Source organism: Macaca mulatta, chromosome 13 (genome assembly GCF_049350105.2).
Source record: "Macaca mulatta isolate MMU2019108-1 chromosome 13, T2T-MMU8v2.0, whole genome shotgun sequence".
Lineage (NCBI taxonomy): Eukaryota > Metazoa > Chordata > Mammalia > Primates > Cercopithecidae > Macaca > Macaca mulatta.
This window is the reverse complement of record NC_133418.1, coordinates 87,567,617-87,593,503: the sequence shown is the minus strand read 5'-3', so window position 1 is coordinate 87,593,503 and position 25,887 is coordinate 87,567,617. Positions and strand designations below refer to the sequence as shown.

Here is a 25,887-nt window from a genome sequence, read left to right as displayed (position 1 = left end):
GACGCCAAAGCCTCATGAGGGCATAACCTCAGAGCATTTGAGGCCTGGCCAAATGCCAGGGTGACCGAAGCATGGTGAGCAAGGGTGAGGGGGGAGACCAGACAGGCTTCTGTTGGCCGGGTTGAGTAATAATTAACCATGGAAGTCTTCTGACCTCTTGCCTCCATATTCTTCTTATCCCTTGGCACATTTCTATTGCTTTGTCTTTCAGCTTCAGCTTCAGCTTTCTTTTTCCAACTGCTGTTTGGGAACTGGCATGAGGACTTAGATCCTGGAGGTACCAAGGGATTTAAAGCCTGCACTGACAAGTTTATCAAGGAAAATATTTAAAAATGTCCTACCAATAAACAAACACAAATCTTCTGATGTTCAGGCACACCATCAATATTCAGGAATAAACTGGAAGTGCATAAATGATACAGTGAGGCAGAGTAAAACTAGCGTGGGATTGGAAATCCACAGACGGGATCTTTTTGTGGATTTACCTATAACTCTCCTTCAACCTCAGGAAGTCAACTGGTTTCTATGAATCTCAGTTTCCACAAATATAAATGAAGGAGGTTGGAGACTAGAGCATCTCTAAGTGGCTTTTCCAACTTTAAAATTCATTCTATGGCTCTTTAGTGTTTGATAGAAGGAAATAATAACTAATACATTGAATATTTACTGTGGCAGTTTACATATGTTAGTTCACTTAATTCCAGTTACGCTAGGATTCAGGTGTTATTACCTCTGTTTTACAGATGAGGAAATTGAGCCTTACTGAGGTTTAGTAACCTGGAAGGAGTTACAGCTAGTAGGTGGTGGGGTGCTGAGTTGAGAGGGTCTGTCTGATCCTATAGCCTCTTTGCATGGTAAGTACTGGAGAGTAAACAGCCATCTCAGAGTGTAGATGAGTGTAAGTAATTAGGCAATAAGCATTATCTGAAGTCTAGTTTCACACCAGTCACATGGACTGGATCACATGGAATGAAAATACTCGCCTGACTACTTAAACATATTCAACTAACGCTGGTCCTGAAAGGAACTATAAACTAGGCCTCCCCTAACTTCTGTTTTGCCTTCCAAATAATTCAATATTCTTATGTCATCCTCATCCTTCCCCTTAGGGAAGGAGTCATCGGATCAATTATTCTCTTCCTGTTGAGGAGGAGTAACACATTCCATTATTAGGTGCCTGATAAACATATAATGAATGAATGGTTCATCATTACCAGTATCATAAGAATATACGGTATGTGTGAAGTCATCAAAATACAAATTTGAATGTTATGTGAACTTTAATGGAATTTAAAAATAATTTTAATTGAAGTTAAAAAGTTTACTATTTAGTTGGCTATAGACTCACCAATATCAGGCTGAAAGGAATTGCAACAATCATCTGAGTTGGCACTGTCTAATAGAAATAATGACTCAGGGCCAGGTATGGTGGCTCACGCCTGTAATCCCAGCACTTTGGGAGGCCAAGGCGGGTGGATCACCTGAGGTCAGGAGTTCGAGACCAGCCTGACCAATATGATGAAACCCCGCTCTACTAAAAATACAAAAATTAGCTGGGCGTGGTGGCATGCACCTGTAATCCCAGCTACTCAGGAGGCTGAGACAGGAGAATTGATTGAACCCAGGAGGCAGAGGTTGCAGTGAGCCAAGATGATGCCATTGTACTCCAGCCTGGGCAACAAGAATGAAACTCCATCTAAAATAAAATAATAAAAAGAAATAATGACTCAGCTACTCAGGAGACTGAGGTGGGAAGATTGATTGAGCCTGGGAGGTAGAGGTTGCAGTGAGCCAGATTGCACCACTGCACTCCAGTCTGGGTGACAGAGAGAAACCCCAGCTTAAAAAAAAAAAAGATTGGCCGGGCGCGGTGGCTCAAGCCTGTAATCCCAGCACTTTGGGAGGCCGAGACGGGCGGATCACGAGGTCAGGAGATCGAGACCATCCTGGCTAACACGGTGAAACCCCGTCTCTATTAAGAAATACAAAAAAAACTAGCCGGGCGAGGTGGCGGGCGCCTGTAGTCCCAGCTACTCGGGAGGCTGAGGCCGGAGAATGGCGTGAACCCGGGAGGCGGAGCTTGCAGTGAGCTGAGATCCGGCCACTGCACTCCAGCCTGGGTGACAGAGCGAGACTCCGTCTCAAAAAAAAAAAAAAAAAAAAAAAAAGATTATGAAAGAAACATATGTAATTTTAATTTTTCTAGTAGCCACATTAAAAAAGTGGAAAAAGGGTAAAATTAATTTTAATAATATACTTCATTTAACCTAATATATCAAAAATTTACAATTTCAACATGTAATCATTATAAAATTTTGAATTAGGCTTGCTATTAAAATCCTATTAAAATTCAGGGACCCCTTAATTTGTGGCTCATCTATAAAGTCTTCCCTGACTACTCTTACTCTAAACTGTGTAAGATTTACTTAGGCTAACAGTTGGGTTTTAAAATTATTTTTAAATTTTTTATTGAGACAGGGTCTCCTGTTGCTCAGCTGGAGGGCTCAGTAACACAGCTCACTGCAACCTCGACCTCCTGGGCTCAAGCAATCCTCCCACCTCAGCCTCCTGAGTAGCTGGAACAACGGGCACACACCATGGGTCACCACACCCAGCTAATTTTTTCATTTTTTGTAGAGACAAGGTCTCATTATGTTGCTAGAGCTAGTCTCAAACTCCTGGGCTCAAGCAGTCCTCTTGCCTCAGCTTCCCAAAGTGCTGGCATTACAGGTTTGAGTCAGCGTGCCTGGCCCTAACAGCCCAATTTTAAAGTTGAGTAGTTTAATTTACCTAATTTGACATAAAGTTCTCCCTTATTTTGAAGTTTTAAGCAATTAATTGCAAACATGTCCGAGTCTTACACATATTATGAAATGATAGCCAGTTAAATGATTTCATTGAATCCTCAGAATTATCACCAACCAGCCATTTTGAATTCATCGGCTCTTCGGCAAATTGCAGAAGGCACCAGTATCTCTGAAATGTGGCGAAATGACTTACAGCCATTGCTGATAGAGCGATACCCGGGATCGCCTGGAAGCTACGCTGCTCGTCAGGTGAGAACATGGGACATAAACCTCAAGGTTGTGTGAATACTTTGCTTTCCCATGAGGGATAATGTTATGGCTGAAGTTCTGAGGTGTCTAATATTCAGATCTGTCATCTCCTTATTCACCAAATAGTCAACCAAGAAAAATCAAACGACTGAGAGTACGTGTCTGTTCTGAATACTAAGTGGTACATGTTAATGTCAATAGTTTATGTGTGAAGTCTCTATTTGGGGTGCAACATTACACAGTCCTTAACTCTTGACCATTCAATTACACACCCCGAGTCTCCCAACCAAGTTTTCTTGAATCCTAAGCAATGAACAGCAACAGCCTTAGGGAGTCCTTGCTTGAAGGTTCTGGGCCAAGAGTATCATTGTACTATCAGGCCATCACTTGCCTTAGGGAAATTGTATTCTCCCTGGAGGGACAGTTAAGGCTGGTGGTAAGCTACATTTCTCCAGGGCAGTGCTTCTCAAACTTCTGACTCTGACAGAAAGTAAAAAAATGGATTTTACATTTTATACACACAAACGTACTGGTATATTTAACTGAAACAAAACTTCCATGAAAAATACTGTTATTAAACTTGCATTTTACTGCGATATTGTCAGTTCTATTTTATTGGTTCTTAAAAAAATGCTGGCCATAACCCACTAAACTGATTTCAAGACCCACTGATTTTACCATCATCGTGGAGGGTAGAGTAAGCTGGGCCAGACCTTGGATGTGTCTTTGCCTCCTTAATGTCAATCTTCCTAAGCAATCTGAAACCTCACCTCTGAATATCTGTTTTTTTCAAACTACCCCATTTTAAGGGGCTGCTTGGGAAGGAATGGGACTGGCCCTTCACATCCTCTTCTGAAACTCCTCAGGCAAAAGACCTTGGCACCCACTGCTGTGCCCAGAGCGAGAACTGCGAGTCCCGGGTGCCCAGCTCTTGAGCTCTTCCTTTCGATTTCAGAGTCTCGCTCTGTCGCCCAGGCTGGAGTGCAGTGCCAAGATCTCGGTTCCCTGCAACCTCCGCCTTCTGGGTTCAAGGCATTCTCCTGCCTCAGCCTCCCCAGTAGCTGGGACTACAGGCGCATACCACCACGCCTGGCTAATTTTTGTATTTTTAGTAGAGACGGGGTTTCACCATGTTTCCCAGGATAGTCTCTATCTCCTGACCTTGTGATCTGCCTGTCAGCCTCCCAAAGTGCTGGGATTACAGGCGTGAGCTACTGAGCCGGGCTGGGCTCTTCCTTTCTACCCAGTGGGTAGCCTCTGCCCCTCAGGCTAGCCTAGATATCCATATGTCTGTCTCCCCATTGGCCTCTTGTCTTCCATCTGAATAGCTCTGGCTTCTCCCAAGGAATTAGACAGTAGACAACCTGCAGGCACCTTAGTTCTGTCTAACCTTTAGGGAGAGAGAAGAATAATAGCGATGATGGCTGACTTTCACTGAGCAGTGTTTCTGGGTCAGGCACTTTACTGAATTCTTTGCATAGATCATCTCGTTCAGCCTTCACAACAGTGTGTGGATGCTATTATTATCTCAATGTTAGGAATTTAAAAAGATCTGAGGTTGAGGTATATGAATTAACGTGCTCAAGGTTATTCTTGTACCAGTGATGAGGCCAGAATCTGCTTGAGATCTCTATCTTATCACTGGAGAGCTGGGAGGAATCAGTTCTGTGCTTCGTGCCCTCGAATGTCTCCAGCTCTCGATCTTCTTATGCCCAAGTTGGACAGTAAGGCACATACTATTCACTTTAACAATATTGCCTGGGCCTTATCTCTCAAGCATTTTCTTAAAAGAAGGTCAGGGCACTTAACTGGCATTTTCCAAAAGCCTCAGTTCCTTGTTAGAAAAAATCGAGGTCTCTGATGCTTACTCTTCCTATTCAACTCAACCTCTTTTATTTCCGCATACCATTTGCCCAGAGCACTGTATATACCCAGAAATGATATGCATACTTCAGGCCTGAGGTTTCTCGCCTGCAGGCTCTGGAAATCCATGAACACAATAAACATCGCTAGTTGATCTTTAGCTTCAACAGAAGACAGTATATAGCATAAATAATATACATAGATACTGTTGTGATTAAAAAGATACATATTCATTTAAAAGTGTTACTAAAGTTTCAGTAACATTCTCTACTATCATATGGGGGTGGAGGCAAATGAGAAATTTATAGACAGTATTTTAGAATGTGCTGGGAACTACTGCTGGGCTGCCTATGCATGGTCTGGCTGATGGCTATGTTAGATATCTCACTTAGATTCCATTTTAGAATTTTTTGAGAAGAAAATTACCATTAATTTTTAGAGACCTATCTTCTAAGCTGTGGAAGACAAAGGAATTCTCATTTTGAAAGTGAGGCAGATGACAGAGTAATTATGAGGGAACTACGCGAATGGCCTTAATTTGACTAACATTAGATCCTTTCATGTAGAACTGAATTGAAACAAAAATGATTGAACCTTTTTTTTTTCTCCTGAGGACTTTTTGAACACTAGATGAGATGTTTTATAATGCAGAGTTTCAAGGATATTGCTAGAGAAGATCCTCAAATATTAAAAAAGGGTAAACTTGATATAAAATTGGTTTGTGAATTAACTTTCGTAGTTATCAGTAAAGATGTGCATTACTATGGATTCTCTTTTACAGAAAGAGAATATTTTGGGGGAAACCTGTCCCACATTATGTGTTTTCCTGGTCTCTGATCGATGACCCCAAAGCTGCCTATTGGATTATTAGGAAATTTTATTTTGAGGAGATGAGTTATTTGTAAAATAAATAATTTGAAGATAATACATTTGGGGCTATTTCATTGATTTATAAGATAGAAATAAAAAATTTAAAAATTAGGATGATAAAGTCTCACAAATGGGCAAGCAATATCCTTTGTCTAAAAGAGGCAAACTAGAAACTTCAGGGGGTAAAATCCCCCACAGATGCACAGCGCATCTGAGCCACTGAAACTGAATATCATCAGATACATAGATCCCAGGTGCACCCTCAGTCCAGCCCCCTAAGAGGAGGAGCCTGAGGGACTCATATATGGTGCACTCAAGAGGAAAGAGGTACCTGAGTCTTTGGGTGGCAGAAGTCAGCATCCTGACGACGATGTGTTTGCAGACTTAGCGCAAACACTGGAAAATCAGCTTCCTCCAAACAAATCTGGTCTACTGATGTCATTGTTGCTCAGAACCTGGAAACTAGAATTTACGTTTAATTAAATGAAACCCAGGATCATTCACTAGTGTTAACCTAGAATAAATCCCCCTACCACTCTTTGGAAGTAGACTATCTTGTAATAGCCTCTCTCTTGTGCTCATATCTTCATCTTTGTATTTTTTTTTTCTTTCTCTACTCAGTCTCCATCCATCTCTGCTTTATCCCTGTCTCCATCTCTCTCACTCTTTCTCTCCTCTCCATTTTAAAACATAGATGTATAGCAACCCAAAGTGTGATCTATATTCTGAATTGCTTTTTAGCACTCCTGGAGGGCCCAGCCCTTTGCTGCTTTGGTATTGGGGAAGCGCAACTGCTTTAGATTCCCTGCCACAGCCATGCACTCCCTGCTTAGGGGTATTTGTATGATAGTAATGGAGTTCGGGGAGTTCCCCTAGAGACTTCTGGTAGGGACTTGTAGACTAAGTCTGAAAGCCAAAAACAAAACAACAAGGGATATTTGTGAACTAATTAGATTATGCAGCCAATTTGATTGTTTAGAAAGATGATTTATCTTAGCTGCTAAGATAAACAAAAAATACTTACACTGAACAAAAAAGTTGCAGGGCCAGCTGTGGTGGCTCATGCCTGTAATCCCAGCACTTGGGGAGGCTGAGGCAGGCAGATCATGAGGTCAGGAGATCGAGACCATCCTGGCCAACATGGTGAAACCTTATCTCTACCAAAAATACAAAAATTAGCTGGGCGTGGTGGCACGTGCCTGTGATCCCAGCTTCTCGGGAGGCTAAGGCAGGAGAATTGCCTGAACCAGGGAGTTGGAAGTTGCAGTGAGCCAAGATTGCCCCGCTGTACTCCAGCCTGGCAACAGAGTGAGACTCTGTCTCAAAAAAAGAAAAAAGTTGCTTCAGGAAAAACTCTTTTGAGAATATTTGCTGATTCTCTTATGGACTTTAGTGTCAACAAGGTCATCAGAAATTATGATCAAGACCTGGTAACAAGTTGAGAAATAAGTTTGTGTGTGACTTCTGATTAATGCTAACAGATATATTTTTAAAAATTCCAATTCATTTTGTAAGCTTGCAATCTGCAATTGGTGTTGAAGAAGCCATTTTATGGAGCATTTCATCATCTGGATACCAGATGTTCTGGAGTATATGCTTTTTTTTTTTTTTAAATGACCCATTTTATGGAATTTTTTTTTTTTAACAGTCTAGGGATAACTCATTTTCATAGTCTGCAGAAAAACTCATGTTAGATGCATAGTGATTTCTCTTTATTCAAACTATTAATGCTTTGTATCATGTAGTTTTATATATTCTCATTAAATCAATTCATATTTACTGTTAGGATGAACCCATATTTACTTACAGCCTACTATGAGCAAAGCACAGTACTACAAATTGTGGAGAGTTATGAATGCTGATTTCAAAAAAGGTTCTAAACATTTCTTTTGATGAGGTGATAAGACAGCATGTAAATTTGCAATAGAAAAGGTAAGGTACTGCATACACAATGCTCTTTAGGACAAAGTCCACCCACTATTAAAAGCAAGGAGTCTTTAGCTGGGGAATCATTTGTTTAGTTGGCTTTTGCAGGACTGACGGTAGGATCAGTGTCGTCCCGCTATTTAAATTCCCCTTTCCTTGGGAGCTTCCTGTCACAGTTTTTTTGAGGCTCTTGCCTACGTGTCATGTCGCATTAGTGAGCACAGGCCACATGGGACTTGGCTAGGATAGAAAATCCTGTATTTCTTTGGAGGAGGGAAAAAAAAAAAGCCCTCACATTCATTTCCAGTTATTCATTTATCATCTTAAGGTCCATCCCAGATCTAAACTGTCTAGATCTGAACTGTTTAGATCTGAAATGTTGGTTTTTGGTTAGATGTTAATTGAGGGACAAATCGTCAGTTATTTTGATGTTAGTTTGTTGTTTGACTTTTTATAAAAATAATTTAAGGCAATTTACAATGATGTATATGATATTTGAAAAAAAAAAAAAAAACCCCAAAAGGAACAGCCTGGGCATGGTGGTTCACGTCTATAATCCTAGCTCTTTGGGAGGCGGAGGCGGATGGATCACTTGAGCCCGGGAGTTTGAGACCAGCCTGGGTAATATGACAAAACTCCATCTCTACAGAAAAAAAAAAAGAATACAAAAGTTAATCAGGCATGGTGGCATGTGTCTGTTATTCCAGCTACTCAGTAGGCTGAGGCAGGAGAATTGCTTGAACCCAGGAGGTGGAGGTTGCCGTGAGCTGAGAGTGCGCCATTGCACTTCAGCCTGGATGACTGAGTGAAGCCCTGTTAAAAAACAACAACAACAAAATAAACAAAACAAAACAAAACAACAACAACAAAAAAAAACAAGGAACATAGGAAAGTGAAGCCAAGATAAAATAAGGATGGGAAAAGGCAAATGAACCAGCAATGAACTCACCTATAACTTCTCACATCACAAATTCTATCTGTTCTTTAAAAAGATACTTCTAGTTCCTGAAGTGATGCTACTTTCCCCACCTGTTGCTTTCTTCTGTAAGTCACTATGTTGCCTTATAAGACTCAAGGTGGCTAGCAGAGATGGGGAAAGAGATTCTCTTTTTTATTTGCCAGCATTTGCAGCACGTCTCGACCTGCCTTGGGTGCAGAGGGAAAGCTGCTTGATATGTTATTATGGTTCAGGGTTGCTTACTAATTCTTAGAGTGAGCAGAGATCTGAAATAACCCCAACCACCCCCTAGCTATGGGAGCTTTCTACATTATCCTTAGCAGGTGAGCATCAGTATCTTTTATTCGTGTTCACTACATATAAAGCATTTGCTGGACTTGGACATATGTTATGCACTTGGGACAGAAAGAGCTACCATTTGCAGTTCTTGTCTTTGAAGAGCTTAGAGATAGAGACCTGTAGGATGCTGGTTTACTTAAGTATTCAAACATGCCTTTGTAGCCTCCTAGAAATACTAAAAGTGTACTTTACTATTACCAAACTGCATCTCTATCTCCTGACTTGTAGACATGTCCATAATATATTGTTAAATGAGAAAAGCAAGGGGAGAGTAATGTGAAAAGTAGGATTCTTTTCCTATAAAAACATATGCCCCTCTGCCAAATATATGTGTTTGTGTGCTACTGTAGGTTTGCATAAGCAAGGAGAAGATATGTCGAAAGATCTGCATCAAACTGTTAACCTTGGTTAATATTAACAACTGGTTGAGATTGATTAGTAAGGGGAAGTTTAGGGGAGAGGCAAGAGGATTAGCTTCTCCTTTAAACAGCACAAATGCTATTAATTATGATAACAATACAAAGCAATTACTAATTGCAATAATATTGCTGTTAATACAATAAGCGTGTATTGCAATTTTAATTTGAAAGGCACTACTTAAAGTTTTAGGATCACAGTTAACAAATGAAAGCTGTTTGTTTAGATCTAAATTTTTGGTTTTTGTTTTGATCAGCACATCATGCAGCGAATTCAGAGGCTTCAGGCTGACTGGGTCTTGGAAATAGACACCTTCTTGAGTCAGACGCCCTATGGGTACCGGTCTTTCTCAAATATCATCAGCACCCTCAATCCCACTGCTAAACGACACTTGGTCCTCGCCTGCCACTATGACTCCAAGTATTTTTCCCATTGGGACAACAGAGTGTTTGTAGGAGCCACTGATTCAGCTGTGCCATGTGCAATGATGTTGGAACTCGCTCGTGCCTTAGACAAGAAACTCCTTTCCTTAAAGGTATCTGTTTTCCGCTTGTTGATTCCTAGGATAAAGTACATTAGCAGTAACTCAGAGTGAATTCTAGAATCCTTGGTCGAATGAGAAGTCTCCATTTAGAAATGGAGACTTTTGGTATATTTTTATTATGAATATTAATTGAAAGATTTCATGATTTGGAATATCAACCACGGGCAATAAACTTAAGATACGTGGCAAAGCATTCATTAATTGGTACCTGATTTCTCAGCCTTGAATGCACATTAAATTAAATGCAACATTTCTTTGTGAAAAATGAAGGAGGAAGTTTGTTTCAGGTATAGTATGAGAATTGTGTTTTGTAATGAACTATGTTTATTTCTTCTTGTTTCTTCGACCATGAAACATTACAACCTTCTGATCTGAGAGATGGTAGCTCTTGGCTTGGAGGAGGGAGTTGCAGCAAAGTGGTTCTGAAGTGGAGAGTGGGAAATTCAGACCTATCAAGATGAAAAAGCATGAAGCAGAAATGCATTATTGTTATTATCTGTGAATCTCAGCTCCATTTTATGTAGCATAGCAGAGCTTTTGTTATGCTCTCAGCTCAAAATACTTCTGGGACTCTCAGATGTTATTTCAGTCTTGGTGTTCTTAAGGGTATATGGGAAAAAGTGCTAAACTAGATGAAGACATTTTGTTCTGATATCGCTCATAACCAAGTAAACACAACAAAGCAAAAACAAAAAACTTTGTTCTCAGGCAACAAATGCTTTGTTCCCCCCTCAGAGCTTTATGAATGGTCCAGCCTTTGCTACAATTGGGGTAAAGAAGTAAAAGGTTTATCTTGTAATGGAAGTAATAGAGATATTTGGTTCTATTTTTGCTGGATATACTGAACTTGAAGAAAGCAAGACTTGTTTATACCCTCTCAGTCTCCTTTTCACTTATTTTTTGGTTTGTTTTGTTTTCTGAGCCTTCTACAATGCCTTTGTCCCATGCATTGCCCTGCTTTTAACTAGTTTCCTTCCCCAGCAATTGGATGAAGGAGTTCAGAAGCTGATGCAAAAGTCTGATTTTTCATATTTGCACTTCTAGTATAAGGACACAAAATGAAGTATGACTTGAAGACATTGCTCTGTTTAATGGATGTATTTTCTCCGAGTGAACTCCTTTGCTTTTTCCCATATAGCTCTACCTGCTTTTGGTGACCAGAAATATTAATAGAAAGGTCTGAATGTATTATTGGTTGGGGTCATCATTAAAAAAATTCGAATCAACATATACATTCTCATAGTAATCCTTTCTGTTAGAGATAAATGGTGAGGTGGGGATTTTTTTGTTTGTTTGTTTGTTTTTTTTTTTTTTGAGACGGAGTCTTGTACTGTGTTGCTCAGGCTGGAGTGTAGTGGTGGGATCTCGGCTCACTGCAAGCTCCTCCTCCCGGGTTCACGCCATTCTCCTGCCTCAGCCTCGGAAGTAGCTGGGACTACAGGTGCCCGCCACCACACCTGGCAAATTTTTTGTACTTTTAGTAGAGTTGGAGTTTCACCGTGTCAGCCAGGATGGTCTCGATCTCCTGACCTCGTGATCCGCCTGCCTCAGCCTCCCAAAGTGCTGGGATTACAGGCGTGAGCCACCGCACCCAGCCCCGAGATGGGGAATTTTTTAAAGAGGCTGTTTTTGAATGCAGACTTTGAGAGTATCAGATTTATTCTTCCAGTTATATGTTTTAACTAAATTTGTATTGAGGATTAAGTTCTTTAGCTGTCATGGATTGAGTAGACGGTGGTGGAAAGTGACCTGAAAGAGCACTGGATAAGTAGACTGGATTATTCCCAACTCTTCATAGCCCCACTTCTCTCCAGTAATAGGACTGTCGTTACACATCCACATCCTTTGGTAACTTTGCTGTGCCCTCCCACTGTAGCCAGTTGTACTTCCTCATCCCTTCACTCTGGGCTTGGTTATTTGATTTGCCTTAGCCCATGGGATGTTAGTAGAGGTGACACAAGCAGAGGCTGGAAGTGTGCGTGTACCATTGGGCTTGCTCTCCCATGTCTTTGCCATAACCATGAGAATGGCATGCCCTGGCTAGCCTGCCAGTCCCAGCAGAAGGATGAAACACCTGGAGCAGAACCAACCTCGCTGACTGCACGGTGAAGCAGAGCTGCTCCAGTCAAACCCATTCTAGATCAGCTGCTCCCTAGCCGACCAACAGAGGTTATGTATCCCAGGAAGATACATGATGGCATTTCAAGCCACTGTGTTTGGGGTGTTATTCTATTCTATTATTGTGCCATTAGCTAACTGATACAGCCTTGAATGGGGAAAGACTGCAGATAACCCACTGACTATGTGAACACCGGTAATTAGGCATTCGTAGTGTTACCATGTAGACCTTCATACATCAGGCCAGTCAGATTCTCCTAGCTCCAAGGTACTAGGCTGAGTTACTAGCAACAAAGGCCATGGCTATTTTTCTGCCATTCCTGAAATGAAGCAAAAAGAGCAGGTTGCCTCAGGGGACTCAGGATAAATGTCCACAACAGTTTACTGCTGGCTAAATGAATGGATATTAGACAAACAGAATGAAAGTAAATCGTTGTACTGATCACTGGAGTCACCCAGCTGTTGAAGTTTCACTGAGGTACTTGAACTGTCAAACCTGCAAGAGATAAAATCTACCTCCTTTTGCCTCTGCCCTGGGCATGAGCAGAATGCTTCTTGTCCCAACCGGTCCCGTTCTGCCCTCTTGTTCTGTGATTATGTTGCCTGATTTGGAGCTAGAACTTTCAAGGCCCTTTAAACAACTGGAAGCTTAGAATGTCTCTACTGAAGTAAGCAGCTTACAATTTTTGCCAATGAGAAAATCTGTTTAATTATTTAATGCTGATTAAACTCTGAGTGCATTTATATTGTACAAACATGTCCTCTGCTTAATGCTCTCCAGGAGTTATGGAGGATTCAAATCAAATTAAACTGTGCTTTCCTCATGGCATAATTAAGGAGCAATATGAATGATTAGCATATAAAATTAACTTAGTTTTCAGATGATAAAGACAATTTTTTTCTCCTTTGAAATCACTGTTAAAACAATCAGGGAAACTCCATTTTTTGAAGAAACTAGAGAACATCTGTGACTAGGAACCACAATATAAAGACAGAAGTTGGATGGAGAAATGGCAGATGACATATCAGAGCGGAGAGAAGTCACGCTGTCCTGGAGAGGGAAGAAACGGAAGAAGCCAGTGGTTTTCCTGATAGAATCCCAAAAAGGCTCAGGGACTGGAGATGTAATAAGCTGAGGAAGGCAGGGGGAGGAAGGGACTGGAGTGGAGAGTGTTTGGAAATCGGTTGAAGGAGTATGTGGATATAGAGATTCCCACCCTACACTAGAGAGGCAGATGAGTGCCCCTTGTGCCTTTGCCAGAGATGAGAAAATATTTTTCTAGAGAATTTGAACCAGGGAGGTTATGGAATTGAGAATAGCAAGTACAGAGGAGGGTGACAGTGAGGTACCCCATGGAAACAGGGGAGATTACATGAAAGCTTACACATTGAACAGTGAGATCTACAGTCTCTCTCCCATCTTCAGCACCAGAAAGCCATCAGATAGGAAACTGGAGGATTCTTCTTCAGAGAATGTGAACTACCCCACAGAAAAATCCGAGATGGTGACATTCAGTAATCCTCAATGAAAACACTGGCTGGGCACCAGATTGCCCTGCAGTGAAGCCAACCAATCTGTGTCTCCAACTAGCATTTTAATATCTTATTCTTTAACATGAATGAACACAAAGGATGACATTTGAGGACAGACTCCAGCATGAAAGAAAGGGCCTGGAGCAGTGGCTCATGTCTGTAATCCTAGCACTTTGGGAGGCCAAGGTGGGAGGATTGCTTGAGGCCAGGAGTTTGAGACCAGCCTGGGCAACATAGTGAGCCTCCCTCTCTAAAAAAAAAAAAAAAAAAAAAATTAGCTGGTTATGGTGGCACACACCTTTAGTCCTAGCTACTTGGGAGGCTAAGGCAGGAGGATTGGTTGAGCCCAGGAGTTCAAGGCTGCAGTGCATTGTAATTGAGCCACTGCACTCCAGCCTGGGCAACAGAGTGAGACTCTGTCTCTTAAATAAATAAATAAATAATTTTTTTAAATGTAAAAAAAAAAAAAGAAAGAAAGCAAAACAAATAATACAAATTTAAAATGAAGTTGGAGGAAATACAGCAGAAAATGACTTGAAGGACACTGTTCCAATATTCTTACAGAGATAAGACGAGACGTTATATCTATGCAACAAAACCAGAATGCTGCAATAACAGAACAATCAGTCAACAAGAAGGAGCTTTTGGAAATTAAAATTTCTATTTTTAAAATAAACAAATCAATAAAACAGTTGGATCCTAAAGTAGAAGAAATATCTTTGTTTTTAGAAAGAGGAATGACAAAAAGGAGATGATTTTGACTTCTGGAGAATAATTGTAACAATTCCAGTAGGTCATATAAAAAGTATTGGGAATGAGAATGACACTGGACTTCTCAATAGAAACTTTGGGAGCTAGAAAACAATGAAATTATGCCTTAAATATTTTAAATAAAAATAATTTGCAACCCAGAATCTTCAGGCCCAGACAAATTAAATAGGAAAATAGAATGAAGACATTTTCAGAGGTAAATCTCAACAATTTTCACTCCCATGTACCGTACTTTTCCCCCCAGAAATTGCTTAAAGCTGTGCTCTAGAAAAATCAAGAAAAAAATCAAGGAAGAGGGAGTCATGGAGTTCAGCTCACTGGGGGTCCCATATAGAAGGGGCAGAAATCTGCACAGTGATGGTGAGGGGAGCCCCAAGATAACAGATGGGCAACAGGCCTAGTGGTTGGTCCAGGCTGAAGCAGGCAGCAGAGGGCTCCGGAAGGGCCCATTCTTAAAAAACAAAACCAGACAGACACATGAGGAATAAAGGTGTGATAGTGTCTGGAACGCTTGACCACATAATGGTGAAGACATATTAGGCTCAAAGAAAACAAAGCAAATGAAAGAGAGGCCTGTGGTGAGGAATGGTGGGAAATAGGTTTGCAGAGGCAGGACGAACTGGATTGGGATGTTTGTGTATATGGGAAAGTACAGAAAGAGAGAGCCCCACTGGCTTTTGGTTTGAGTGACTGCAAGGGTGGTGTTGCCATCCTTTTGGTTGAGGAGACTATTGGTAACACATTTCCGGGGGAACCTCAGGAGCTGAGTTTTGACACTTTGTTTGAGGTGTCTATTAATGTCTGTGTAGAGATCTTCATTTGGCAGCTGAATATGTAGTCTGGAGATTGGTAGTGAAGTCAGGGCTGGAGATATATTTTTTGGAATTGACATATACGTGTGTGTGTGTTGTGTGTGTGTGTTGTGTTGTGTGTGTGTAATATAATATAATATAATATAGTATAGTATAGTATAATATAATATAATATAATATAATGTAATATAATATATATGTATATATTGAGACCAGTCTGGGCAACATACTAAGGCTCTGTCTCTACGATATTATTATTGTTATTTTAAAATAGTTATATTAAAAATTCTCTACATATAATAATACACACACACAACACAGAACACACATACACACACAAGACAACACACACAAACTCACACATATATAATTTAAAGCCTCAAGAAGAGACATCAAGAGAGTGAGTGAGTGTGGACAGAGAAGAGAAGAGAACCATGGAGCAAGCCCCCGGGGCTCTCTAGCATTAAGAGGGAAGCGAGATGAAGGGAACCATTAGTGCTAAGGGAGGAGGAATACAGTATCTTAGGAACCAAATGAAGCAAGTGTAGCCAGGAGGGAGTGATTAACTATGTCGAATGCTGACAATAAGTGAAGAGAGATGAAGACCGAGAGTTGACCACTGGATGTAGCCATGTAGAGTCATTGGTGATCTTGACAAAAGCAGTTTCAGTACATGGTGGAGATAAAACCCAACTGGACTAAGTTTAAGAAGTGGGATTGGAGACAGTGTGAATAGACAACTCCTTCAAGGGGTTTTTGCTGTAAATGGAATTACAAAATTGGGCAGTAGATGGTGGAGATGGTGAGGTCAAATGTTTTAAGATGAGAAAAGCAACAGCATGTGTCTTGGCCGATGGGAGTTATCCAGCAGAGATAGAAAGATTGATGATGTAGGAGAGAAATGGCATTTGCTAGAGCAATGTCCTTGAGCAGATGAGAGGGGATAGGATTTTGTGCACAAGCAGAGAGATTGGCATCTAATATGAGCATGACAGAAAGAAATCAAGGTCATCGGTTGGGAATGAAGATGGGTGAGGTGGCAGGGAGAGGAGGAATGTGAAATCTTAGAAGAGTACCAGAGTGACTGAACTAAGAAAATACAGCATGACTTGCCAGTCAACATGAAAGGCCAGTGTGAGGTTTGTGGTCATGAACTTTAAGCAAGGCCAGACAGTGTGGTTATGTATTTTTTCTCTGGCGAGGTTTAGCTGCATGAGTGCCGGCACAAAGTAGGTAGAGAGTGGGACTTAATGTTATGTTTTTGCCATGAAAGTTTGACCAAGGCAGAGAGGGGCAAGGGAGTTAAGGGTGTAGCTAGTAAGCAATTGGAATGATTGACTGGAATTTAAGCCAAATATAGAGTGAAGTGAGGACATTATGGGGGTGAAGGACTGTGAAAAGGTAAAATATTCAATAGATTAGGGGTTCCAGTGGGATTGAAGGATTTTGAAGTTTAGAGTAACAGGCCCAATCTGAAAGACAGGGATTATTGTCAGACAGAGGAAAGTGTAAAATCAATCAGAATCTAGTCACTCTTTTTAGTTCTGTTCAAACACTGTCTTTTTCATAAAGCTTTCCTTGGAACTCCAGGATTTTGCTTCTCATTCTATCCAATTTCTAGAGGACTTTTATGTTACATTTGTGGCTGGTGGCACATTTTGCCATGCTCATGTATTTGTTTTATCTCTCCCCAACCCAACTAAAGTATAGGCTATTTCAAGGGAAGGGCTATAATTATTATTCTTTGTGTCTCTGTAGCATTCCTAGGGCAGAGTCAGTACAAAATTGAAGACTTAAATAAGGTGAGAAGCAAGAAAGATTTACAGTTGTTTCAGGTTGGATTCCCCAGGAAGCACCCTCTGATATGGAGCTTAGCATTCAGGTCACTTACTAGGGAGTGGCCTTGGATCAACACAGGTATTAGGGAGGGGAAAGAAATGGTGTTGGACGGAGGGAGAAGTCGAGCTGCAGTGCAGGTTCAACAATGGCCTCAGCCAACCTCTGGGGAGCCCTGGAGATATGACGGCTCTTTAGGGAGCCCCCAGTGCCCGTGTAGGTCAGCACCGGATGTAGGACACTCCCAGGAGGCACAGCTGAGACAATTCCTAAAGTGACTGACGGCTCTCCCAGCAGCTGAGGCAACACACTCTCTTGTAGGGGAAGTGGGTGATGTATCACACGATTCATCAGAGCACTTTCATTGTTTCAAAATTCTGTGAGGAGTAAGAAAAAACATAAAAGACTTCTATTTTCAGAGGGAATGGAAGAAGGTGGTTTACATGGGTGAGGACTGTGGGAGGTGCGATGACTTTTGAAGTGGAAGTGGTGTGGAATAAATTTTGGCATAGTTTCACTTGCTTTGGTATCTTCCTTTCTTTATGGCACATCTATCTTTTTGCCCAATTAATAGAAAATCATGCTATTTTTCATCATCACTGTATTTTTTTTGCTATCTTTTTATTGTTGTTTTTACCAGACTGTTTCAGACTCCAAGCCACATTTGTCACTCCAGCTGATATTCTTTGATGGGGAAGAGGCTTTTCTTCACTGGTCTCCTCAAGATTCTCTCTATGGGTCTCGACACTTAGCTGCAAAGATGGCATCGACCCCGCACCCGCCTGGAGCGAGAGGCACCAGTCAACTGCATGGCATGGTTAGTCTGGGCAATTTCCATGGCACTGTAGCTGTAGGCTCTCCCTGCAAGGAAAAGGTTGCAAAAGCCAAGTAAAGACCTAAAAATGCCACAGTATCCTCGGAGCAGAGTGTTTATGATAGAACATTCCTTGGCAGGCATTGGGTTTTTGAGGAATCCCAGAGCTAAAAAGAATGATTCTGAACTGGTGCCGTGGCTCGTACCTGTAATCCCAGCGTTTTGGGAGGTTGAGGCAGGAGGATCACTTGAGCCCAGGAGTTTGAGACCAGACTGGGCAACATAAGGGGACTTCATCTCTACAACAAATAAAATAATTAGCTGGGTGTGGTTGTGTATGCCTGTAATCTTAAGCTACTCAAGAGGCTAAGGCAGGAGGATTGTTTGAGCCCAGGAGTTTGAGGCTGCAGTGAGCTATCATTGCTCCATTGCACTCCAGCCTGGGTGACAGAGGGAGACCCTATTTAAAAAAGAAAGAAAGAAAGAGACAGAGAGAAAGAGAGAGAGAAAGAAAAGAAAGAAAGAAGAAAGAAAGAAAGAAAGAAAGGAAGGTAGATTGCTCGTTTGAAGCCATGTTTGACTGAGCTTAATTAAAATGATAAAATGATGTAAAAAATTAGATTACAGGAGCATCAGATTCACTTGGGCCCAATGGGAGCCCATTCCCCCAGTACTGTGTGGAGGTGGAGAGAGCAAACCCCTTCTTTGAGGTCTTTATAAGTCTCAAGAACATGGGGCTTTGGGAAATGGAATACAAGAGGGGTGGGGGTGAAGAATTTCCTTGTGACTTCAAAGCATTACCGTGACTCCAGTGTGACTATGACAGTTTGATGTGTTGGTTTTGATGTGGCATTTTTGACATGGGGGTGGGGATATTTTGATGCTGCCTTAAAACCCTGCTATTATTACTAAGTAATGGGTGCAACACACAGCCTCATTTTCACCCCCATTCCTGGGCCCACACTCCATCCCTAATCCCTCCCCCGGCCCCTGCATCCTCTCCTGACTCTGACTCTCTTCCCATATTTGATCTTCATTCTGTCCCCACATCTTCACTAACCCCAACTTGGAACCTCATGCTACCCTTGAGACTTCACTCTCCCCGGTGCCTTCATCCCTCCCTGAAGCTCACCCCATCTGTGAACTGATAGCTTATTCCCAGCACCCCTACTCATTCCTACCCATTGACCTGTCACTGACCTTCACCCTATAAAAGTCCAAATGGCCACATTCTATGTCCTCTATGACCCTAACACACCTCCTGTTGGCATTTGCTCCCTCCTGTTATCCATTGGCAGCTCCTAATGGGCCAGGGGAATGTGGTCAGCATCTCATTCATTCACTTGTGCCCAAGTCCCCAAAAAGCATTCAGAACATATTCACAAGAGAAGAGGCCTGGTTGATCAGTAGCAGAACAAAGTTATTTATTTATCAGTCCAAATATATGAAGCCACAGTGATTCATATATTTGGACTGATAAATAAATTTGTTGATGAAGATCATTATTTTCCAGAAACAGACCCTTAATAGATTATCCAACCTTGTGAATATGTTCCTATTTCAAACAAGCCTATTTTTTCTTACAACAAATATATTGAATTTTCATTTATGAATTTATTCATACTATGTCGTTAGGATCACAAACTCTGAAAATATTTATCTACTATGTGTTAGGATGTATGCTAAATATTTATCCACACATTATTTTACTTAGGTAAATCAGGAGGTCTTAATCTAGTAAGTAGTCTTCAGAGAGTCCTCGTGATGAGATGATAGAGAGCTATAATCAGAAGGAAGTTTTAGAGATCAGCTAGTTTGAGTTTCTTATTTGATACACAGGGAAATGGAGATCCAGAGACACAATGCTATATAGCTCTTGTACAAGGAATTTTTCTTAGATACTACTTGATCAATAAATAATTACTATGCAAGTGCCTTCCTTTGGGAGTTTTATCATTACAGATTAAGGATAAAATGACTACACAGAGTGGAATAGAAGATCAGACAGGCTAGGACTCTTTTCTGAAAATAAATGTATGCTTTTAAAGTCCACAAAATATTTATCCAAATGTCTTCTTTCTAATTTATCCTTAGTGATATCCTTTTGGAATTACATACACAAATAATACTTTGCTATTTGTCCACATTGCATAAGCATGATTGAAAGAGTTCTCCAAAACAATTAGCATAAAATGTTAGTAAATCTTTTGTTCATTTATATAGCTTCCCATATTATTCTCAATTACTAAAATGCAGTTAATTCTAGCCGATTGTATTTCCCTATTGATGAATATAAAATGTGTTTTGGCGATGGTGATTAAACATTACTTTTTCTTCCTTAGGATTTATTGGTCTTATTGGATTTGATTGGAGCTCCAAATCCAATGTTTCCCAATTTTTTTCCGAACTCAGCCAGATGGTTTGAAAGACTTCAGGCAATTGGTAAGCACCACTGTTATTAATGAATAAAACATAATTCCTTCCTACTGACAGATACTACATTTTAAAATTCAAAATTTACAATTTGGCCGGGCACAGTGACTCACGTCTATAATCCTAGCACTTTGGGAGGCCAAGGCACGCAGATCAGCTAGGGTCAGGAGTTCGAGACGAGCCTGGCCAACATGAAATGGGGGTTTCATGTTTAGTAGAGACGGGGTTTCAATAAAATCAGCTGGGGTGTGGTGGCGGGCACCTGTAATCCCAGCTACTTGATAGGCTGAGGCATGAGAATCACTTGAACCTTGGAAGTGGAGGTTGCAGTGAGCCAAGATGGTGCCATTGCACTCCAGCCTGGGTGACAGGGTGAGGCTCCATCTCAAAAAAAGAAAAAAAAATTGTAATTTAAATGTATGATTTAAATGTATAATATACTTTATTGGCTTTTATTCTTACTTTATTGATTAGTTGTTTACTATTTTCATCTTTGTAGTAAGCCCAGTTTATTTTCCTGCATGAAAATGTATTTTCAAATGGAAACATAAAATACTACATTTCATGTTTGCACATCCTGAAAAATGGTTTGAAAATATTTTCCCAGAGTCCTGTTTGAAGCATGTAGAATGCATTTCAGGAGGAAACTTTACTCAACAAAGCATGTTGGCTAATGATGAATATGATGTCCTTATAATGATATCAAAATATATTCTTCAGTTTTTCTTTTCCATCTGTCTTTGCCATCTTCTATTTTCTTCCTTATCCAGATATTATTTTCCTTTAAATCTAGTACAGTCTCCGCCAATTTTCCAAAGAAGTAAGAGATCAGGATGAAGAGAAAGCCAGATCCTTCAAGATTTAGAGTCAAAAAAATGGGAGTAGACTAGGCCAGTCCAGGTCAGGCCAGGCCAGTCCTAGAAAACTTACGCATCTTTGGCGGAAGAGAGGGGCTTGGGGTTTGGAGAAAGAAAAGGAGAATGACTTCTTACCTTTGTACTTCCACCCTGCCCAAAACAAAACAAAACTCTTCAGGCATCAGGGAAAGATGAAAATTAGATTGATCTTCATTGTAGATTCCAGCCCAGGGGACTGCTTTGAAGGCAAGAATTTCATGCTAGAAATTCCTTATTAGCCACACAAACTTCTTGGAGCAAGATAGATTTGTATTACTTCTAAGCAGTGGAGAAAACACTGCCATCATAACTCACACTTTTGCCATGAGTAAAGAATTTGTCTAGAATCTTAGAGAAACTTCTACCTGAACTTCAGATGCACATCATCGGCAAATTTCATTTCCTAGTTTGAAAGAATGACTATAATGGTGTTATTAATATAAACTTCTTGGGCTTCTTCCTTGCAGCATGTTTTCCTTACTTTGATGGTAGGCTCAAGAAATGAGATTGGCTTTCTTTCAAGGATTTTGTGCACTTTTATTATTTCCTGTACCAGAATGAACTTATGCCAATAACTTGCACCTTCATGCAATTTTAACGCATTGTACTGCCCCTCCTATTGGTATTTACTTTTCAAACCATATTTCTAGTTGTATAAGAAAAAGTTGTGTCTCATGGTAAAGGAATTATAAATACCAATAAACAGACAAGAATATTGTTTTTGGTGGTGGTTAGGGCTTTCCCAATGTTCCTAGAATCATATTACGTATGATTGATTACTAGTTGGTTTATTTTTTACCCTTTAAATTTAGCAATTAAAAAAAGCTATCCTAGGAAGGTTCATTTGGTTGTCTTATAATATTCACGTGATCTCTTGTCATCTTGTGACATACAATACGTGACTTATGTAGGCCGGTGGTTCTCAAATTTTAAAGTGGATCAGAATCACCTGGAGGGCTTCTTATAGCACAGATTGCTGGACTCCAACCCCAGCATTTCTGTAAGTCTGAGGTGGGACCAGATAATTTCCATTTCTGACAAGTTCCTAGGTGTTGCTGATGTTGCTGGTCAGACATCACACTTTGAGAACCACTGATGTAGGTCACACTAGGTATCCCTTTCCCATAGAGTGGCCACTTGATACACTTCATCGCTACTCTGTTTGAGTATTCCCCTTTAAGCTCCATATCTCATCTAAGTCATTCTTCATGCAGCATCTTGGACCTAGAAGCATTTACATCTGCACCTGTGTTCTCCCCTTCCACCCAGCTGTCCTCTGTTTTTTTCATTCTCTGTCTCTCTATGGTTCTGTTGAGTTTCTACCTCTAAGGAAGTTCTCACCTGTAAGTTTAGAGCCACATGTGACTCTTCTCTCTTCCTGCTCAAAATGTACACACCCCTGTTCAACCCAGATGTTTATTGTCATGGGTGTGGCCATGCTTGCTGTTGCATAATCTTTTAAAAATTATGGACTCATGTGCTAAGATTTCAAACTCCTGAAATAAGATTACATTATGAGTCTTGATCAGATAAAAATAGTTGTTCATCTATTGTATAATTGTCATCTACAGAACATGAACTTCATGAATTGGGTTTGCTCAAGGATCACTCTTTGGAGAGGCGGTATTTCCAGAATTACAGTTATGGAGGTGTGATTCAGGATGACCATATTCCATTTTTAAGAAGAGGTAATGTGTGTGCGTGTGTGAGTGCGTGTGTGTGCGCACAGCCTGATTTTGGAGTACAACGGTGGGATATGAGAAAGTACACAGATGATGATGAATTATCAGCTGTCTTTATATGGTACAGAGCTCCCTCTGCTTGAAGAATGACACTTTCTAGTTTACTCACTGGAGTAATGTACATTGTTACAAGTTGGATCTTTCTTAATAGGTGTTCCAATTCTGCATCTGATACCATCTCCTTTCCCTGAAGTCTGGCACACCATGGATGACAATGAAGAAAATTTGGATGAATCAACCATTGACAATCTAAACAAAATCCTACAAGTCTTTGTGTTGGAATATCTTCATTTGTAATACTCTGATTTAGTTTATGATAATTGGTTCTAGAATCGAATTCAAAAGTCAAGGCATCATTTAAAATAATCTGATTTCAGACAAATGCTGTGTGGAAACATCTATCCTGTAGATCATCCTATTCTTATGTGTCTTTGGTTATCAGATCAATTATAGAATAATTATGTTGTGATATTGTGTCCTAAATTGCTCATTAATTTCTATTTACAGATTGAAAAAGAGGGACTGTGTAAAGAAAATGGAAAATAAATATCTTTCAAAAACGCTTTTAGATAAACATGATGAGGCAAAATCAGGTTCATTTATTCAATCATAGTCTTCTAAATAGTACTTAAATAGTGGTTGGAAAATGTAGCCTTCATTTTATGATTTTTCATATGTGGGAATCTATTACATGTAATATAAAACAAAGATATAGTTTGAAGGCTTTCAGATTTCTTTGAGAAATCTTTGTAGGGTTAATTTTATAGAAATTAAAATCAGAATTAAGTGCTATGTTGTGATGTCTTTTTTTATACAAAAGAAGAATGATATAATTTAATGCGTGTCCAATTTTTGTAGGGTTTTGCAAATTTAACGTTCTCATTGTGCAAATAATAGTCAATAACAAAAATTTTGGAAAATGGAGAAAACAAGAAAACTATAATCCCATTATATTGACAGAATTGCCATTAGTTCGCTTTTTAGTTTTTCCTCACTTTTTCTTTTCTTTCTTTCTTTCTTTTTTTTTTTTTTTTTTTTTTTTTGAGACAGGGTCTCACTCTGTTGCCCAGGCTGGAGTGCAGTGGCATGATATCATGGCTCACTGCAGCCTTGACCTCCTGGGCTCAAGCGATCCTCTCAGCTCCGCCCGATGAGTGGTTGGGACTACAGGCGTGCACCACCTAGCTAATTTTTTTGCCTGGCTAATTTTTTTTGGCATTTTTGTATGTATGTGGTTTCTCCATATTGCCCAAGCTGGTCTTGAACTCCTGGGCTCAAGCAATCTTCCTGTCTTGGCCTCCCAAGTGCTGGGATTACAGGAATGAGCCACTGCATCCAGTCTCCTCACATTTCTTAAATGCAGATTTTTCTTATAAAGGTATAATCAAACTATATTACAATTTTTTTATTACCTGTTTTTTCCTGTTAAACGATGTAATTACTAGGCATATATTTGCTGTTTTGGTTTTGGATTGAGGTGAGGACAGAAAAAGACTGCTGAATGTGAACTCTAGAGTCAATATTAAGGTAACACAGTAGTACAGCAGTAGTTGTGACAATTTTTGTTTAGGTAGATTATGGTATTCAGTTTGGTTAGTTACTTAGAGCATTTTTTTCTGGAAATACATAGGCATTCACAAGTTGTCTTTAGCTACAGGAAACAATTATCTAGAAATACAAACTTGATCAATTAAATAATTAGGAAATTGTTCCTGGCATACAGATGAAGTTAGTTGGGGCCACTGTGTTCTGTGTGTTCCCTGTTCAGACAAGACATTTAGTAAATACTCAGTGAATTAATGTGCCAAGTGACAATGGAAGTCATTGGGAAAGTAATTTACTTGCTAAAACATAGTTTTCAGGTAAGAAAAGGATAAAAACAATTTCATCTATTTGACTATGCAAATTATATAGAAGAATATAGTGAGAATTATATATGCATACTTAGATATATTTTATGCTATATATAACATTTATATATAAATATATATATATTACATTTATATATATTTATATATAACATTACCTGTCTATAGTTTCACGTTGGTAAATTTTATAGAATTAGATTTTTCTAGGATTCCTTTTTATTTTCCAAATGTCCTTCCAAAGTCATGCATGTCCTTCTAAAGTCATGTAAAGGAATGTCGTGCCTCTGTGAATTAATGATATTCAGAGCTAACACTTACTGAGTGCTAACTCTGTGCCAGACAGTCACATGTGCTTTATATGTTTTACTAACTTAATCCCCACAACAATCGTGTGAGGTAGGTGGTATTTGTAAACTTACTTTATGAGGCTCAGAGTAATTAAGTGTATTCTCCAATATTACATAACTAGTAAGCGGTCATAGTGGGATTTGTACCCAAGAAGTCTAGCTCTAAAGCTTATGCTTGGGAACTGCTCTAGAATGTTGCCCCTTTACATGAAAAGAACTATGCAGAATATTCCTGATGCCAAATGCAAAGCAATAGTTGTATCTTGAAATTTTTATAGGTCATTTCAAACTGGGGATGCAGTCTTAGGTCATTGCTGCCACGATTCACCTGACAACTTAGGCTTCAGAGACACATAATTTCCATGCAGAATGATTACTCTGCCATAGCGAAGGCTATTTTTGCATAAGCGTGGGCATATACAAATCAACGCAAGTGGTTCTGGGCTAAAGTATCTAAGCCACAAAGCAGGATTAAAAGAGCTGAGTTTTCTGGATTAATTTTTTGGATGAGAGAAAACATTTGAAAAGAGTTCAGGGAAAACACATTTTTTTTTTTTTAACATGAGAAAAGAAATGGTCTAACAGACTGAGGATATTAAAACACAATGAAATGAAGTTTTTTTTTTTTTTTTTTTTTTAAATGTTAAAATACTTTTTATTTTTCCTAAAATAAAATTTATTAAGATTTGCATTGTTTTACACTTTTGTAAATATCGTTAATGTTTTTTTTTTTATTTTAATTTA

The 25,887-nt window shown here is 39.8% G+C and overlaps 1 protein-coding gene across 3 annotated transcripts in view; it reads left to right on the top strand.

The window, feature by feature from the left end:
* The window catches only part of QPCT (glutaminyl-peptide cyclotransferase), a 28,996-nt gene extending 5,276 nt beyond the window's left edge, over positions 1–23,720 (top strand). For all 3 annotated transcript variants that reach the window (XM_015112121.3, XM_028831756.2, XM_001101173.5), the window contains 6 exons: positions 2,910–3,056; positions 9,686–9,964; positions 17,684–17,860; positions 20,200–20,299; positions 22,758–22,874; positions 23,080–23,720. In XM_015112121.3, the coding sequence (XP_014967607.3) occupies positions 2,910–3,056; positions 9,686–9,964; positions 17,684–17,860; positions 20,200–20,299; positions 22,758–22,874; positions 23,080–23,225 (966 nt within the window). In that variant the 3' untranslated portion in view covers positions 23,226–23,720. The remainder of the gene's footprint in view (positions 1–2,909; positions 3,057–9,685; positions 9,965–17,683; positions 17,861–20,199; positions 20,300–22,757; positions 22,875–23,079) is intronic.
* Positions 23,721–25,887: the final 2,167 nt, after the last annotated feature.